Consider the following 17,188-nt stretch of genomic DNA (forward strand, 5'->3'; position numbering starts at 1 on the left):
AAAAAAAAAAAAAAAAAAAAAAAAAAAAAGAAAATAGGCTTTTCAGGTTGAACACATCTAATCCAAATATCCAAACTGGAAAGGTCTAGAACTCACTTCCTGACCCTTGGCAGGATACCACAAACAAGAAACTCAACACCACAAGGTTCTGAAAGGCATTATATAAAACTCTCTTTAAGCTAGATATATACTGTATGTAGGAAACGTAAGTGAATCTTGTTTAGATTTGATTCCAGTTTCCAAGATAATTTCATTATGTAAATACACAAAAAAAATTAGAAATCAAGATTTTTGAAATCCTTTCGGCCATGATCATTCTCGGTAAACTATAGTTTCATTTGAAGAGTCGGTCTTAAGTAAACATGCAGAGAGTACTTGGTTGGAATCCTCTTTTGCAGTGTTTGCTTACCTTCCCACCTACAGATAGATTCTTTCAGTCCATCCTGACCACTCCTCCTTCCTACTGCTTCCCCACCTCCACTATTTCTTTGTCTTCAAAGAAAGTTAGCAGAGACCTTTTAAGGTAGATGGAGCCGAGAGGTGGCTGTGCTGCCTCAGCTTCTGTTATTGTCAGTCATCAGAAACCTAGGGAAAGCAGATAGCAGTTTCTCTTAAGAGAATGGCATTTTTCTTCCTAAGGTCAGAATTAAAATGAACAGAGATGCAAGGGTCTTCCTTGTAGGTAGGCGGAGATGATATAATTCTCTACCAAAAACTCAGAAATTCAAAGAAGCCAAATCCCAGATTGTTAGCATTCCTTACCATGTTACCCATTATCACAATTAAGAACTTAAGTGGTGATCAAAAAAAGCGGTAAGAAAATTCCGGTATACTGGTGATTGGTAAGTACTCCAGTGCTGTGGTTGGATGGAGTGTGTGATCCTGCAGTCTGATTCCTTTATGGAGTCCAAGTGTCTTCCCAGTGTTTGTAAGTGAAATGTGTAGATCCTAGTATGAATCTCCAAAAGAAAAGGCCTTTATTGTTTGGTTTCTCAACTCTGAATTATTGTAGCAAATCTAAAGCTGGCTTGGAATTCAAATTTGCATTATTTTTTTCCTATTTTTAATTCAGAAAAAGGCACCCAGCCTTCTGAAATGTAGTTTTCATTTGGCAAGTTTATTGCTGTTTTGTTATTGTGAAACCAGAGGTGCTCCTGAGCAGGCTGAAGCTGCAGGGTTTCAAAACAAATCTGGGGTAACTGCTGTAGGGCTGGCTGGGGGTTGGGGTGTGGAGCGGAAGATGAGTGCCCAGAATCCCATTCTCCTGAGTTGGTGTCATAGACACCCTTCTCGGTAATTACATGAACTTCTGTAATGCAACAGTGACTAATGGCAGCCGCAGCAATTAAGGGTATCAGCTCCCTCTACTGTGCTAGTTGATAAGATAATGTACTGTAATTAGTGCAATGAATATTCCAGAATTACAGGATTTCCTTAAAGACAGAGGGATATGTCCAGACTCACATTTATTCCTGATCATCTCACTGTAGTATCATTAGCTAATTAATGATTTCCTTTAATAAATATGTTAGGCTAGCATATTTGGTTGGTGAGGGGATTAATTATGAGCCATTTCTAGTTTTGTTGCAGATGCGGTCGTAAGTAACATCCACTTAGAAAATTTTTATCTGCTCTAGCTTGCCTCATCTTTGCAAACTGCAGCAGGGATGGATTTAGCGATGAAAATCGGTCATTCACCTATCCTGAAGCCGCGTGGAAAGAAGTATTTAGGGAGCTGTGTGCACCAACTTACATAACAAATGTGCTATATGGTTAGGCATAGTTCCCCCTCCCTCCCTTGTTTAATCCACCATAAGATCATCTCTTATATAACAAGATGATTAAAGTGCAGCCTGTATGTGATACTCCACCTAAGTAGATAAAGCTGAAAAACACTAGCTTGCTTTTGGAAAGAGCACGGAGGCTTATATATACATTGCAGAGACTTTCTCACAGTGAATACATTTCTTTGTGATGTTCTCAGAATTCTTTTTATGCTCAATATAAACAACCAGGGTAAAGCAATATTGTCAATTTTGATTTCTAGAGGCAACCTGACAAAGTATGAGTTGTTTGTAACACTAAGATTCTCTTTGCCTACCACCGCTCCCCTTGAGAGACTTTTAAAGGAGAGTACTGAATCTGCATTATTGTACTATGAAGTAGGTAACTTGACTGTCCTTTTGCCTCTGACTAACTCCTACATTTCAGAATGTTTATTGACACATAAAAAATGGCCCTCCAAAGAAATGGAAACATATGGGTTTGAAACCTAGCTAAGGGCAGAGCCACCTGCTGTGGGCAGGAAAGTGATGACTTGTTTCCAGAACAATGGTGGGGACCTCTGAGAGAATCACCAAATTCTTACCTGTTAGAGGATTTCAGGTCCTTGCAGATGTCTATCTCGGGATGCACCGGAGAAGTTGACTTCAGAACCTGGGAAGCCATGTGTTGCTCATTGTTCTGGAAAATAGGACACTCATTCTTATGGACCTGCCAACTCATACTCACGGAGCTATGGCGGAGGGTCCACTGAAACTTTTCTACATCCACTGCCTCCTGCATTTATAGACTTTTTTCTTGGCTTCTTTTCGAAGGTGTTCTTTGCAGAAGATGTGGGTTCAAACAAAGGTGCCATCATTGGACTCATGGTGGGCGGCGTTGTCATAGCAACAGTGATTGTCATCACCTTGGTGATGCTGAAGAAGAAACAGTACACATCCATCCATCATGGCGTGGTGGAGGTAGGTAAACTTGGAGGCTTGTCTGCAAGTGGGAGTCAAGGCAGGAAGTACAGGCTGGGAGACGCACTGAACATTGGCCAAGGGCCACCTAGGAGAAAAACAGCATCCCTCCGTGGTGCTCGGGCACAGCTGCTTTCTTGCTGTGTTTTTTCATCTACCCCTGGGTACCACGAATTTAATGTGCTCTCATTAATATTGTGAGTTGTTACTTTAACAGCCTGTACTGAAATTAACTAAACTAAGACCTATTATAACACTCAGCTTTAAATATATATATATATATATATATATATATATATATATATATATATATATATATGATTCCTCTTAAATAACAAAAATAGTATCAGAAGTCAAAAAATGAAACCTCACCATTCATTCCTTGTTTGTTTGTTTTTGTTGTTGTTGTTTTGTTTTTCTTTGTTTTGTTTGGGCCTTTGATTAGAACCAGGTGATGATAAATAATACTAATTTTCAGTAATGACGCTTACCATTAATGTCTTGAAGGAAATGACAAAGTAACAAATAGCTCAGTATAACATGCGTGATTACCATTGAGGAGCTGTTCAAGCTGTTACCCTGAGCAAAAATTTTAGTTTCACGGTGTTAGTGGAGAAACACGGGGAGTGTGAAAGAGTGCAGACATGAGACCCCCATACTGCATATGTGCTGGACTTCTTTCTGCCCACAGACCAGCCAAGCAGGGATGCTTACCACAGAAGTCAGTGTTACATCATCAAAAACGTAACTCTTTCCCCTCTTGGTGCAGGAAAGAAAGAGCAAAAGGAGGTAGATTTACAGCCAAGATCTTCCTATGCATTTAAAATACACTTCTGGTGATGAAGAAGTTTTAAATCGTCCCTGTGTGAATAACCTTTAGATAGATAATAGTGTAAACATTCTAGAACCCAAAGAGCTCTGGGGCCAAACCGATCTCATTTTTGGATAAAAAAAAAAAGTCAATCGAATAAACAGAATCGTACAGCTCCAAACTTAATATAGTCCTGGTTTCCCCCATACTACCCATTGATTTCCATCAGAGGCCAGTGTTAAGTAAGCATCTCACTAAACCCAAAGAAACTGCTCTAAGCTATCCTTACTCATACGAAGGCAGGGATAATTTAATAAACTCAAGTGAGAGAAAGCCAGAAATCTCACATTCATGGGTCCTTAGAATCTCCACAGTTTATTCATGGGGATGCTCATGGGAATTATTGTGGGTTTTATTTTCCTGTCCCAGTTGATATGGATATACTAAAGACCAGTGTGTTGGATGAGACCCAGGAAACTGAGGTGGCAGGAGAAGAAAGAGCTGAATATTTCACAAACTAGATTATAAACACATGTTTTATTTTGTTTTGGTTTTTTTCAAAGCAATAGCTCTGGGGCTGGAGAGCTACTCAGTCAGTAAAGTGTTTGCCACACAAACGTGAGGACCTGTGTTTGGGTCTGTAGCAGCCTCACAAACCGCCAGGCACCTCAGTGAGTGGCTGAGATGCCAGCCCTGGGGAGAGACAAGTGAATTGGCAAACTCCAGGTTCAATAAGAGACCCTGTCTCAAGAAAAATGGTGAAGAGCTTTGAGGAAATACCTACCCCAACCTCTGGCCTGCACATGCACACACACACGTACACACATGCACACACGCACGCACGCACATGCACAGACACCAAATTTGGGGTTTTGCTCTTTCTATAAGTGTACCTAAGTCTTTGTTCTTTAAACAATGTATAACATTATTTCCACTGTTTCTTTCTCTCATTTCTAAAATCTGTTTCTTTTGCTTTAATTCCATATTTGTATATGTGAATAATTCAAAACCTCTTTTGAATTTCATTAATAGAATTCTAATTAAATGGTCTTAAATTGGTGTGATTCTGTCCAAGCTGGGACTTCCTGTCTGGGAAAAAAAAAAAAGTTGATACTACAAGCTGGAGCCTATCTCTGCTTCCTGAGTCTACCAGCAAGGTACCAAGGCTACCACAGAGGGTACCACTGGCTGAGTAGGTACTACTGGCTGAGTGGATTACACAACAAAAGTGCACTTTCCTGCCCAGTGATGGAGGTTAGGCATCTGAGATCAGGCTGTCAGCAGCCTTGGTTGCACCTGATGCCTCTCTCCTTGGTTTGTAGATGTCTGTAGTCTCTCAAGGTCTTCACATGGTTTCCCACGGGTCTTACTATGTCCTGATCTCTCCCTTCTAAGGACATACTGGGCTACCGTCTGCCCTCATAGCCTCATTTGGCTGTAGTTAATGTAGCCACAATCTGAAGCCTTGGATTTGTTAAGGCCACAATGATGTCCAGGAAAGCTGAGCAAAAAAAAATGATGTTCTTACCAGAACTCCATTCCCGCCGAGGGAAATTTCCCATTAGGATCCAATAGTGACACACACTAATCCTGACTTCTTTGAGCAACACCCAAAGCAAGCCTTGGGGAACAGAAAATGATATCCCCTTACCTCCAAACCTAAGCCTCCTCTTAAGCTCCTTCCTGCAGCCTGGGACAAGTGTTTCTTCTGATCAGTTACAAGAGACACTGCCTCTTCAGAGGGACAGAGGAAAGGAGGTTGACATGTTAACCAGATTCTAAAGAAACTACACCATCCTGGGGGTGCACTACTACTCAGCGTAGCCAAGTGGTATCTTCTTGGGCACCTAGAAAGGGTCTTGATTTTCACTTGACTCCCTATAGATTCACTCTGTCCTGGAGAAGGGTGCTGTGGAGAGTCTGAAGTCTCCCTTTCCCTTTAACGGCCTGTGTTTCTGTCCATGCTGAGGCTTTGTCCAGCTCTGTGTTGAGTCTACATTGGGGCAGAGGGTTGAAATGGAACTTACTTGTAGTGCTGTTCTCATCCTCTGCCCTTAGGGAAGTGTCATTTAGCTGAAGTGGTAGAACTAGGCCACCAAGAGCTACTATTCAGCCTGGGGTGTTGGTAGTGAGGCTCGCTGCCATGGACTCCATGGGCCCTTTATCTTTTAGTGCCTCTGGAGTGCGCAGGATAGATATCATCATCCCCTGCCTGACTTAGGAGGGCTGCATACACTCAGCCACAGTGTCTCCATAGCCACAGGTTGACCCCACCACAGATCAAAATTATTTAGGGAAAATAATGCATCTGAGCATGAACCAAATATTCCCTAAATAATCAGTATAACAACCATTTGCATTTAGATTGTATTTAGAATTATATGTCCTAGTCATCTGGGGGTGCTTAACTATACAGGAGAATGAATGTGTGTAGGTCATATGCAAACACCATGCTTTATTAAGTAAGGAATTTAAGCATCCTTCCTCTTTGGTTTTGGAGCCGATCTCCTGTGTATGCTAAAGAAACCCTGCCTATGGAAATGACACTATCTCAGCTCTGCTTAACTTCCTTCGTGAATGAGTAAACCTGCGTCAGAAAGAACAAAAAGGGGCAATGAATGTACTGAGTATCCTGGTCACTCAAGACCATATCTTTGTATTTTTACCATTACCTGGGCATGATGGGATCATGTGTCTCTTGAGCATCTCTGTTCTCACAGTGAAAAACTCCCAGAGATAGTAAACCTAGGAAAACGGTGGAGAGAATGTGGACGTGCAAAGAAGCCTTGTGGATTATTATTATTATTATTATTATTATTATTATATTATTGATATAGTAGATAGCCATCAGAAATGAGCAGTTGGTTTGAGTTTTTAAAAAATAAGAAGTAAATATTAACTTAATGATTTGCTTAAATGATGCCAAAGATTGATTCTGTCAGGAAGCTTTCCTACTTTAGTAGCTGGTATCATGGCCCTTGAGTATACTGCCTCCTGAACATGCTCACAATTTCAATCTGTTGCTAGTGGCACATAGTGGTATAGAGGGATTGGCACAGTCCTTGTGGTAGCTTGGAGGGCCCTTGCTATGAGGAAGGTTCACCCTTGTTCTTTGTTTAGCTGGAGGTTTCTCCCCAGACATGAATATTCACTTCCAGAATTCAAGAGGATTGGGGATTAGAAGATGCCATTTGGACTCTTCTCCTTGGGTGCCTTTAAAAGCAATCTCTTCAGAAGCCCAGAGCCCTGTGAACCCTGAGGGCTAAGCTGCCCCATGGCAGGAATCCTGAAACCCTTCTGCCTCCCAGCAGCAAAGGGCATGGAGGATTAGCACGGAAAGCAAACCAAGAAAAGACAGGGAATTGAGATGCTGAGACTGAGCCAGCTCTCTGAGCCTTGGATCTCTGGTGGGGCTCCCTTGAGCACTTACCTTAGAGTTTGAAGACAGAAAACTAACAGTAATAAACAAGCAGGTGCCCTGCTGTTCTTGGAAAATGCAAATGTCTGTTGACTGGCAGCTGGAGAGTTGCTGCCCCTCCTCCAGGTATAGACTCTAACAGGCAGCTGTATATAGGTTTCCATACTGAGAAACAGCAACTTCATGCTTGATCTCCAAAGCAAGTTTGTTGTTTTAATTGCCCTATTTGAAATTTCAGTTATGGGGTCCTAGAGAGTGGAGAAAATGGCCAGGTTCAAGTGACACACGATTGCAGCCAGTCTCATCCCTAATGAGCCGAATAGGAGGCTAACTCACTTTGGGAGTTAGTCTGTAGAGAGAAGGCATTTTAGCTTGCAAGCCTGTGGCCAATTACACAATTGCCAATTAAATTGAGGTGACCTCATGTGTTGACAACAGAGCAGATCACAGCAAACAGGAGGAGATGGGAAAACCACCTGTGTGTTCCTCCCAAAGGGCAGTGATGCTGAGCATCCATTTGAGCCATGCTCTCTGAGCACCAGCTCCTAGGAAGCGCTTGATATAAGAGGAAACGCCCAGGCACTTACTGGGATAACCTGGAGACTGGACTGCAGGCAACTCTCACAGGAGGGAAGAGAACAGCTCCCATCTGGATACCACCTCCTGCAGACAGGACCAATGAGCAGAAGGAACTGTCCCATGACCTGAGAGAAGAGCAGCTCCTACTCCCACTGTATTTTGACTGTGTCTTGAAGTCTGTCTCATGCCCAGCCTAAAAAGTGTCACAGGTTCTGTGAGGTGGGGTCACACACAATGGCCATGAAGGAGTTTATCTCTGCAAGGCTCTCTCCACCTGAACTACTTCTTCCGTAGGACTAGTCATGATCTGTGTTTCATGTGTAGGTCTGTCCATCACCTGGTAGGTAGCTCAACACTGACACCGTGTGCTCTCTGGCTTTTTTTTCCTTCATTGGTTTTTGGAGCAACTACTGCAGTAAGACAGTCATGCGGGCTCTGAACTGTGCCACGCTGGCAGTAGACAGGGTGGGGGCAGGGGACAGAGACAGACAGAGAGAAAGCTGGAGAAAATGCCAGATATCATTTGACAGCGGTCAGCAATGGGAAATGGAGTCGTCTGGAAAATGAGGCTGCAAGCTCAATTCAGTCCTGGACAGAATAAAAAATATTCCTTTGAAATAAGACCCATAGAATCCACCTTAACTTTTCTGTGGAAAGTATGCTCTATTCTATGTGGTTTTACAGGGGCTGAGCTCTTATTAACTGAGCAGACTTGAGCAAGCACCTCCTCTTCTCCTCACAGGAAGAGGTAGTACAAATATAGAAACAAGGACAACCATTAGCTACTGTGGAGAGCTGAGTGCCCTGCACAGACTAACACCTGCACAGCTGAGTGACAATGGCTGAGAACAGCATGTTTGTCATGCTGACCTGATCTTACAGCTGAACCCTGCTGTTAGCTCTAACAGCTCTGGCCTGGGGTATGTAAGGCCTGAATCCAACCCCCAGCACTGGAAGTTCTATATGTGTTGGATGGATAGATAGATAGAAAGACAGACGGATGGACGGACAGACAGACAATAGAGTGTTATGTATAATTAGGATCGTATATATAGTTTCCTTTTCTGTGTCAAGTAATATATACATATTGCCTTTATTTTACCTATATATTACCTATATTATATAGTTATATTACCTATAATTATACTTATAGGTAAAATATATTGCCATATATATTTTTAACTAATATATATGTTACCTTTATTTATACCCATATATATATATATATATATATGGTATAATTTATATTATATGTGTATATATATTATAACATATTATATATTTGCATGCGTGTGTGTGTGTGTGTGTGTGTGTGTGTGTGTTACCTTTATTTAATAGGCTCTCAGTACTCTCATTAACATTCCTACAGAGATAAAAGTACCTCGAAATGGCAGAAGATACCCGGGGCCCCAGGAAGCTGAGTGTTATATTCTGCACAGATCTAAGTGTCACTCACAGTGCACTTTGTGGTTATTTTTTGTTCATCATCTCACAACTCCAGTGCTGGCTGTTTCAGCCAGTGTGCCCTGTGCAGACCCGAGTACTCGCCTCAAGATTTTCATCGCCACCTAGTGGCCAGACGCTGCATCAGCGTGAGCCATTGGCTCGGGCACGTAGTGTCAGAAGTTGGAGCTAAAGCTGATAAATCATAGTTGTTATACACTTTGGGGCCAAAGAAAAGAACTGCACACCGTGTCTTGTTACTGCCTACGAGTATTGTGCTACCTTAGAGTCCTTGGTGTATTTTAAACCGGAGTCTCTGTACCTGCTTTCTAGGTTGATGCCGCCGTGACCCCAGAGGAACGCCACCTCTCCAAGATGCAGCAGAATGGATATGAGAATCCAACATACAAGTTCTTTGAGCAGATGCAGAACTAAGCCCCGCCCCCGCCACAGCAGCGGCCTCTGAACTTGGACAGCGAAACCATTGCTTCACTACCCATCGGTGTTCATTTATAAAATAACGTGGAAAGAAATAAACCCGTCTGTTTATTTACTCACCCTCGGCTTTTGACAGCTGTGCTGTAACACAAGTAGATGCCTGAACTTGAATTAATATACAAATCAGTAATGTATTCTCTCTTTCTCTCTTTACATTCTGGTCTCTACACTACATTATTAATGGGTTTTGTGTACTGTAAAAAAAAATTAGCTGTATCAAACTAGTGCATGAATAGATTCTCTCCTGATTATTTATCACATACATAGCCCCTTAGCCCGTTGTATATTATTCTTGTGGTTTGTGGCCCGAAAAACTCCTACTTGAAATATGCTTTAAAAATCGATGGGGATGCTTCGTGTGAACGTGGGCGTGTAGCTGCTTCTCCTAAGTATTCTTTTCCTGATCACTATGCATTCTAAACATTTTTAAGTATTTCAAATGATTTAGAAAATTCTTTTTCCATGATTGCATCTTACTGTACAGACTGCTGCTTCTGCTCTCTTTGTGATATAGGAATAAGAGGATACACATTGATTTCTTTGTGCCTGTTTTATGTGCACACATTAGGCATTGAGAATTTGAACTTTTTTTTTTGTCCATGTATCTTTGGATCTTTGATAAAAAATAAAAAAATAATAATAATATCCCTGTTCATCGTAAGCACTTTTACGGGTGGGGGGAGGGAGTGTTCTGCTGGTCTCCAATTACCAAGAATTCTCCAAAATAATTTTCTGCAGGATGATTGTACAGAATCATTGCTTATGCCATGATAGCTTTCTACACTGTATTACATAAATAAATTAAATAAAATAACTCCAGGCAAGACGTTTCTTTGAAGGGTGATTATGGACCTTGAGTGTGGGGGAGGGGGAGAGGCAGGATCCCTGCATTTCTCAATCTAAGGCGCTTCATTTAACAGTATTGACAGAACATGAAAACCGGGAGCAGCATGAGAGGATAGAGAGGGCACCCTGAGACAACCCCTTGAGGCATTCTACAGTTTGTATAACATTGGGCCTTCATAGGGATACAGTGTACTGGTGTGAGTCTATGGTAAGAGTTTATTATTTAGTCATCTAGACTACTGAGAATGCCTTTCATCTGGTTACTCCCACCTAACCTGAATGTCTGAAGAGAAATTGTGGGAACCCAGCTCTTGGTGCCAGTTAAATATTCCATAAGTGTAACTGATGGTGTTCATTGTTTGAAAAGGCCATGCTGCTCTGTCTTGGTCCTTATGTTCTGTCTTAGTATGGGTTTGTATTCCTACACAAAACATCATGGCCAAGAAGCAAGTTGGGGAGGAAAAGGGTTTATTCAGTTTACACTTCCACATTGCTGTTCATCACCCAAGGGACATCAGGACTGGAACTCACACGGGACAGGAACTTGGAGGCAGGAGCTAATGCAGAGGTCATGGAAGGATGCTGCTTATTGGCTTGCTTCCCCTGGCTTGCTCAGCTTGCTTTCTTATAGAACCCAAGACTATAGAACTCACAGATGGCACCACCCACAATGGACCCTCCCATCCTTGATCACTCACTGAGAAAATGCTGGATCTCATGGAGGCATTTCCTCAAAGGAGACTCCTTTCTCTGTAATATCTCTAGCTTGTGTCAAGTTGACACACAAAACCAGCCAGTACATGTTCCAAATGTGAAACACACACACACAGAAAAGCTGTAGAGTTTTTGGGTTTTGGTTGTTGTTGTTTGTTTTGTTTTTGTTTTGGGGGGGGGGTTGTTGCTGTTTTGTTTTGTCTTGTTTTTGCTTTCAAGTTAAGGTCCCAAGTATCCCAATCTAGCCTCAAAGTTAGGTTGCCAGGGGTGACCCTATACTCTTGATTGTCCTACCTCCACCTTGCAAGTATTGGGACTGCAACATGTGCCACCATGCCCCATGTATGGGGTGCTGGGATTTGACTCCAAGGCTCCCTATATGCTAGGTAAGTTCTCTACGAGTAAGCTACTACCTCTGCAGCAAGGTCTGGACCTGGTCACTCCCCACATTTTGTGGGGAGTCATTCATATTCGTGGGGATATGAACATTCTAGGATATTTAACCAGAAATATCTCCTGAGCTGTATGATGTCTCACACATCTGTAACTCTGGAACTTAGGAGGGAGGCAAGAAACCAGGCTACCTGGAAAACAGGGTGAGAACCTGTCTCAAAAAGTAAGAAACAAAAGTGTTTCCAGAAGTGTTTCCAGAACACTAGAAGAATAAGCAAGTGTCCAGATCCTGACAACATCTTATAGGAAAGTAAGTTGCAAGCCACTGATCTATAAACAAGTTTTTAACATTTATTTTATGTGGCATGTGTTGTATATGATACAATGCACTTGCAAGTTTCGAAGGGCTGCTGTCTGTCCTTTCCAGTGTGTGTATCCTGGAATCAGAGTCAAGTCATCAGGCTTGGCACATCAAGCACTTTTACCCACTGAGCCCTCTTGCTATCCTTCATCTATAGTTCAATGGCCTATGTACACAATCATTTATTGGGGATACCTATGTTGATTCCAGCTGCTATAAGAAGGAATAAGAGACAAAGACTAAATGGCTTAAATTTCACATTTTTCTAGTTCTACTACCTGGAAAGAAGATTGTAGTGACACTGTTTGGGTTCTAGAAGAGCCCTTCTTCCTAGCTTGCATCTGACTGATTCCTCACAAGATGGAGAGGGAAATCTCTAGTGTTTCATCTTCCTTGAATGCTAGTCCCATTCTGAGACTTGACCTGATCTAGCCCTAGGCACTTCCCATACATCCCATCTCTACATATCATGGTTGAGAACTGGGGTTTCAACATAAATTTAGATCCAGCTGCTCTTCCAAATGTTAGGAAGCACATTGCTCCTTCTTTATTGTCCTGTGTCTCAAGAACGTAGTAATCAGCCAAGCACTTGCACAATGCAATAGGATAATGGTGGCACGCAACTTGTGGGAGTAACCAACCAATAACTAATTTGACTTAAGGCCCACTCCACAGGGTAGCCTTGGGACCTAGGGGGAAACCAAATAATACTGGTCTAAAAAAAGAAAAGAAAAGCAAAGAAATAAGGAAAAACATAGCGATAATGAATTAGCCAAACACATTTTAGCTTTAGATCACAATACTTTAAACTGAAACTGAAGTTTGATGTTTCAGTACACAACTGTAGTATAGGCAAACTGGATGAGAACTCACCCGAGGATTAATATTTTCACAGGAGAGTTAGGCGTGACTGATGTACAACAATGCACAGGACAGATTGTGAGAATAGGATAGTATCATTTTGCCTGGTAAAATAAATTATCACTAGTGAGAAGTAATAGCTTAATTCTAGGACATTTACATCTAGTACAATTCTACTGATGTCAACGAAACAGGAAACTGACGCACAAACATGGCTGTATATGATGATGCTTACTCCAGGCCAGCCTTCAGTTGTAAGTGACCATAAGTTTTAGTTTAAATTTTTTTTTCAAAGAGGTAAGATTTGAAAGTGCTGTGTGACTTTTCCAGAGGAGAAGTCTTAGTTAGGGTTTTACTACTGTGAACAGACACCATGACCAAGGCAACTCTTATAAGGACAACATTTAATAGGGGCTGGATTACAGGTTCAGAAGTTGAGTCCATTCTAAAGGTGGGATCATGGCAACATCCAGGCAGACATGGTGAAGGAGGGGCTGAGGGTTCTACATCTTCATCTGAAGGCTGCTAGCAGAATACTGTCTTCCAGGCAGCTAGGATGAGGATCTTAAAGCCCATGCCCACAGAGACACACCTACTCCAACAAGGCCACATTTTCTAATAGTGCCACTCCCTGGACTGGGCATATATAAACCATTATTACATCTACCCTTTCTGTTTCCAGCTGATCCATCCTGTCACATTGACATAACTTCTATATTAATTGTCAATTCTGTTCGATCTTATGGTGATATCACTAAGTATATTACTGTGCCTCTGTAAATAGCATAAATCTTCTGACATTTTAAAACATTTGACTTCTGGAGACTTTATGAAATCCTCTAAGTTTGTTGTTTTGTTTTATTTTTTTTAAGGTGTTGGACATCAAACCTAGTGTAAAGCTTTCTGAACAGACATAAACTCTGTATGGAAATCTCATACCAGGAACATTAAATTAACAAAAATTACTGTATAAAATCAGCATCAAGCTATGTGTACAAGGTACGTAAGAAAAATAAACAAGTTTCAGGCCTAAAATTGAGTACCATTCACAACATAAATATTGTGTGCATAAAGTATGTTTTCCAAAATATCCACAATTTAAAAAGAAAGGGTCCCACATGCTAAATAAAGAAAGAGTGCTCAGTTTGTTGTTTTCTGGGGGGTGGTGTTATTGTTGTTTATACATTCTGCAAAGGTAAAAACAAATATTGATTTGACCAGGGTAGGTAATTAACACTAGCCCAATAATACGGTTCTACTGAATGAAGTACAACTTCGCAAACTCACTGAAATTGCTTGCACGAATATGGGTGAGAAGTTACTTACAGGAGCATAGATGACTCAGAAACACTTGCTTCAGAAAAAAAAAAAAAGTGATGCTCAGCAAGCTAGAGAGTCTCTTCTCCCAGCAGTTCTTACTGCAAATGTAATGATTTGTTGAATAGATATGATGTGTCTATGGAACTGATATCTAAATATTTACACTTCCAAATTACTGCTGTTATCAGCTTCCTTTTTTGTAATGAGAAGTGCAGTGCAGAGACTCAACTGGAGAAGGGCCTTGTGAATCTCCTAAATGTCAGGAACTTCCTGATACCTAGAATTGTTTACTTCTTGAGTCTGCAGGATCCTCTTTTCTGGATGGCTGTTGAGAACTTCCTGAGTCTTAGGGACCCTCCTTCCAGGGTGGAATGTTTGCTTCAATACAGAAGAAATTGCTGAATAACACTCCAGTCTTTCCTCTAGTTCTTTGCAACAGTCCCTGAGCCTTGGAGTAGATAATACATTATTTTCCTCTATCTATGGCCAAGTATTAAGTCCTAATGCTACAGCAACAAGTTCTTAGTCTCCGGAAGCTTGAGGCATTATGGGAGAAAGGGTTTATTATGGCTCCAGAAGAAAAGGGTACGTGGTGGCAGGGAAGCACAGTGACAGGAGCAGAAGGCCAGCTCTGAACAGCAGCCAGGAAGCAGAGAAAGAAAAGGATGTAAAGCTAGATAATACAACTTCAGCATCTACCCCAGTGATGTACTTCCTCCAGCAAGGTTTCGCCTTAAAGGATTCGCAACCTCACAAACAGTACCACCAACTGGGGACCAAGTATTCAGACTCATAAAGCCTATGAGGGACATTTTAAGTTCAAACTACAGTACCCATGTACTTGATTTATATGATGTTTTTAAAAAATTAAAAGCTGTGCTCAATCTAATTGTCCCACCCTTTGTGAGATCTCTTTTGGGAGGGGAGAGGGTGCAGAAAGGTCTAAGCATTTTTGTTGTTGTTTTTGAGGTCTAAGAATTTTACCAGCTAGATCTTAAGATTGGTCTTGTTTTTTTAAAGATATTTTTAAAACTGTGTGAATCTGTGTTGGGGGAGAGGTATATGTATGCACATATAAGTTCACTTTGCCACAGAGTCCAGAAGAGGGCATGGGAGCTCATGGAGCTGGAATTACATGAAGTTGTAAGTCATTCAAACACAGGAACTGGAAATAGAAGTCAGGTCCTCTGGAGGAGCAGTATGTGCTCTTACCCACTGACCCATCTCTCCAGTCCCTTAGGGTTAGTTGGTTCTTATGATCAGTTATTCTGGGTGCCTGTCTGGGCCTTTGATGTTCATATTCAGTGTCCTCATCTCTGAAACATTTTCTTAGATCTGAGTTCTAAGTATTTCCTCTGTTACTCTTCTTCTTTGAGGAATGTATGGCCTCCTCTGCCTACCTTCTATTTCACCCTCTTTCTATCTGACACTCCTTACTTTCTTCATCTCAATTTTCCTCTTTAGGTTGTTTTCCTCCTTTTATTGAGTTAAATGTTATTTGAGCCGAGTTTGTTTTGGGCATCCTGCAGTTTTTCCCTTACACCTGACATTTATAACCTTCTATCTTTTCCTAAGCTCCGTTTCCTCTCCTCTCGCTTCTTTTATTCTTCTACCTAGTTTTTGTAAGATATATATATATATAGAGAGAGAGAGAGAGGGATCTATATTTCCATATCCCCCAGTTGCATCTTGAACCTCTTTAATTAATTAATAATATCAATTAATTAATTTATATTGACATTCTGTTAGACTTCTCATTATTTTCCCATTGCCACTAGATCCTATAGTGTAGAACAGGGAGAGGAAAAAAGGTTGGTGAGTCTCCTTTCTCTCTCCAGGATCTTTATTTTGGATTCCCAGAAGCACTGCTACTTCTCTGTCTCTGCATGTCTCTTGGGAAGGACTGACTCCCGGCACATTTTCTGGAGCCTTCCCTTTGGGAAGAGATTTAGCAGCCAGTTCCCACCTGGGTTCATTATCCTTGTCTACTAGGAAGAGCTTGAAAAATACACTAATGTGAATGTTTTCTTTTCAGGTAACCAATGTCCTTCTTCAACTTTAGTAAGAGGTTAAAAAAAAATGCAATTGTAAACCGATCTGTGTCTATAGAGAGGGTAACAGGTATCCTAACTGGCCAGCAGCAGTCAGCACAAAACCATGGGATGCCCAGGACCAGGAGATGGGAATTCCAACAACTGGTCCTAATGTGTAACCAGAGAAAAAAGCTTCTTTTTGTAGCACAATATATTTAAAATATATTTTATATAGAGGCTAGAGGTGGTTAAGAGAATTTCTTGCTCTTCCAGGGGAACTAGTTTCAATTTCTGGCTGCTTACAAAGGACACTAACTTCAGTTCTGGAGTATCTGGTGCCCTCTTCTGATCTCCCTGTAGTCAAAACATCCATACATATGAAATAAAACTAAATTTTTAAATTAAAAAATATATATTTCATAAGCAGTGGCAGTACACACCTTTAATTCCAGCATTTAGGAGAGGAACATGAGTCTCTGAGTTCAAGGTCAGCCTGGTCTACAGAGAGTGTTCCAGGACAGCAGGGCTACACAGAAAAATGTTGTCTCAAAACCCAATATATGCTACATATTGTCAAAGACTCTGTCTTGGTCAGGGTTTGTATTCCTGAACAAAACATCATTACAAAGAAGCAAGTTTGGGTAGGAAAGTGTTTATTCACCTTACACTTCCATATTGCTGCTCATCACCAAAGGAAGTCAGGACAGAAACTCATAAAGGGCAGGAACTTGGAGGCAGGAGCTGATTCAGAGGCCATGGAGGGATGCTGTTTACTGGGTTGCTTCCCCTGGCTTGCTCAGCTTGCTTTCTTATAGAACCCAGGACTACCAGCCCAGGGATATCAACAACTACAGTGGGCTGGGCCATCCCCACTTGATCACTAATTGAGAAAATGCCTTACAGCTGGATTTCATGGAATCATTTCCTCAAGTGAGGGTCCTTTCTCTCTGGTAACTCCAGCTTTGTGTCAAAACAAGACAAAACCAGCCAGTACAGACAGCCAGGATTTCTAACATAACTGTGTCATTATTTTTCCTTCTTGAGTCTTTTCTACTCAATATTATTCAGATCTGTGTTTCTCAGATGTTTCTATATTTCTATTATTCTATGTGGTGTGTACGTGTGTGTGTGTGTGTGTGTGTGTGTGTGTGTGTGTGTGTGTGTGTG

General features: G+C 41.3%; 1 protein-coding gene across 6 annotated transcripts in view; it reads left to right on the top strand.

Annotated features, from left to right (window-relative positions):
- App (amyloid beta precursor protein) overlaps positions 1 to 10,317 on the top strand; it is a 223,339-nt gene extending 213,022 nt beyond the window's left edge. For all 6 annotated transcript variants that reach the window (XM_028757201.1, XM_028757202.1, XM_028757203.1 and 3 more), the window contains 2 exons: positions 2,598 to 2,744; positions 9,329 to 10,317. In XM_028757201.1, coding sequence (XP_028613034.1) covers positions 2,598 to 2,744; positions 9,329 to 9,430 — 249 coding nt within the window. In that variant the 3' untranslated portion in view covers positions 9,431 to 10,317. The remainder of the gene's footprint in view (positions 1 to 2,597; positions 2,745 to 9,328) is intronic.
- Positions 10,318 to 17,188: the final 6,871 nt, after the last annotated feature.

This window comes from Grammomys surdaster, unplaced genomic scaffold (assembly GCF_004785775.1).
Source record: "Grammomys surdaster isolate TR1022 unplaced genomic scaffold, NIH_TR_1.0 126153, whole genome shotgun sequence".
NCBI classification, from domain to species: Eukaryota; Metazoa; Chordata; class Mammalia; order Rodentia; family Muridae; genus Grammomys; species Grammomys surdaster.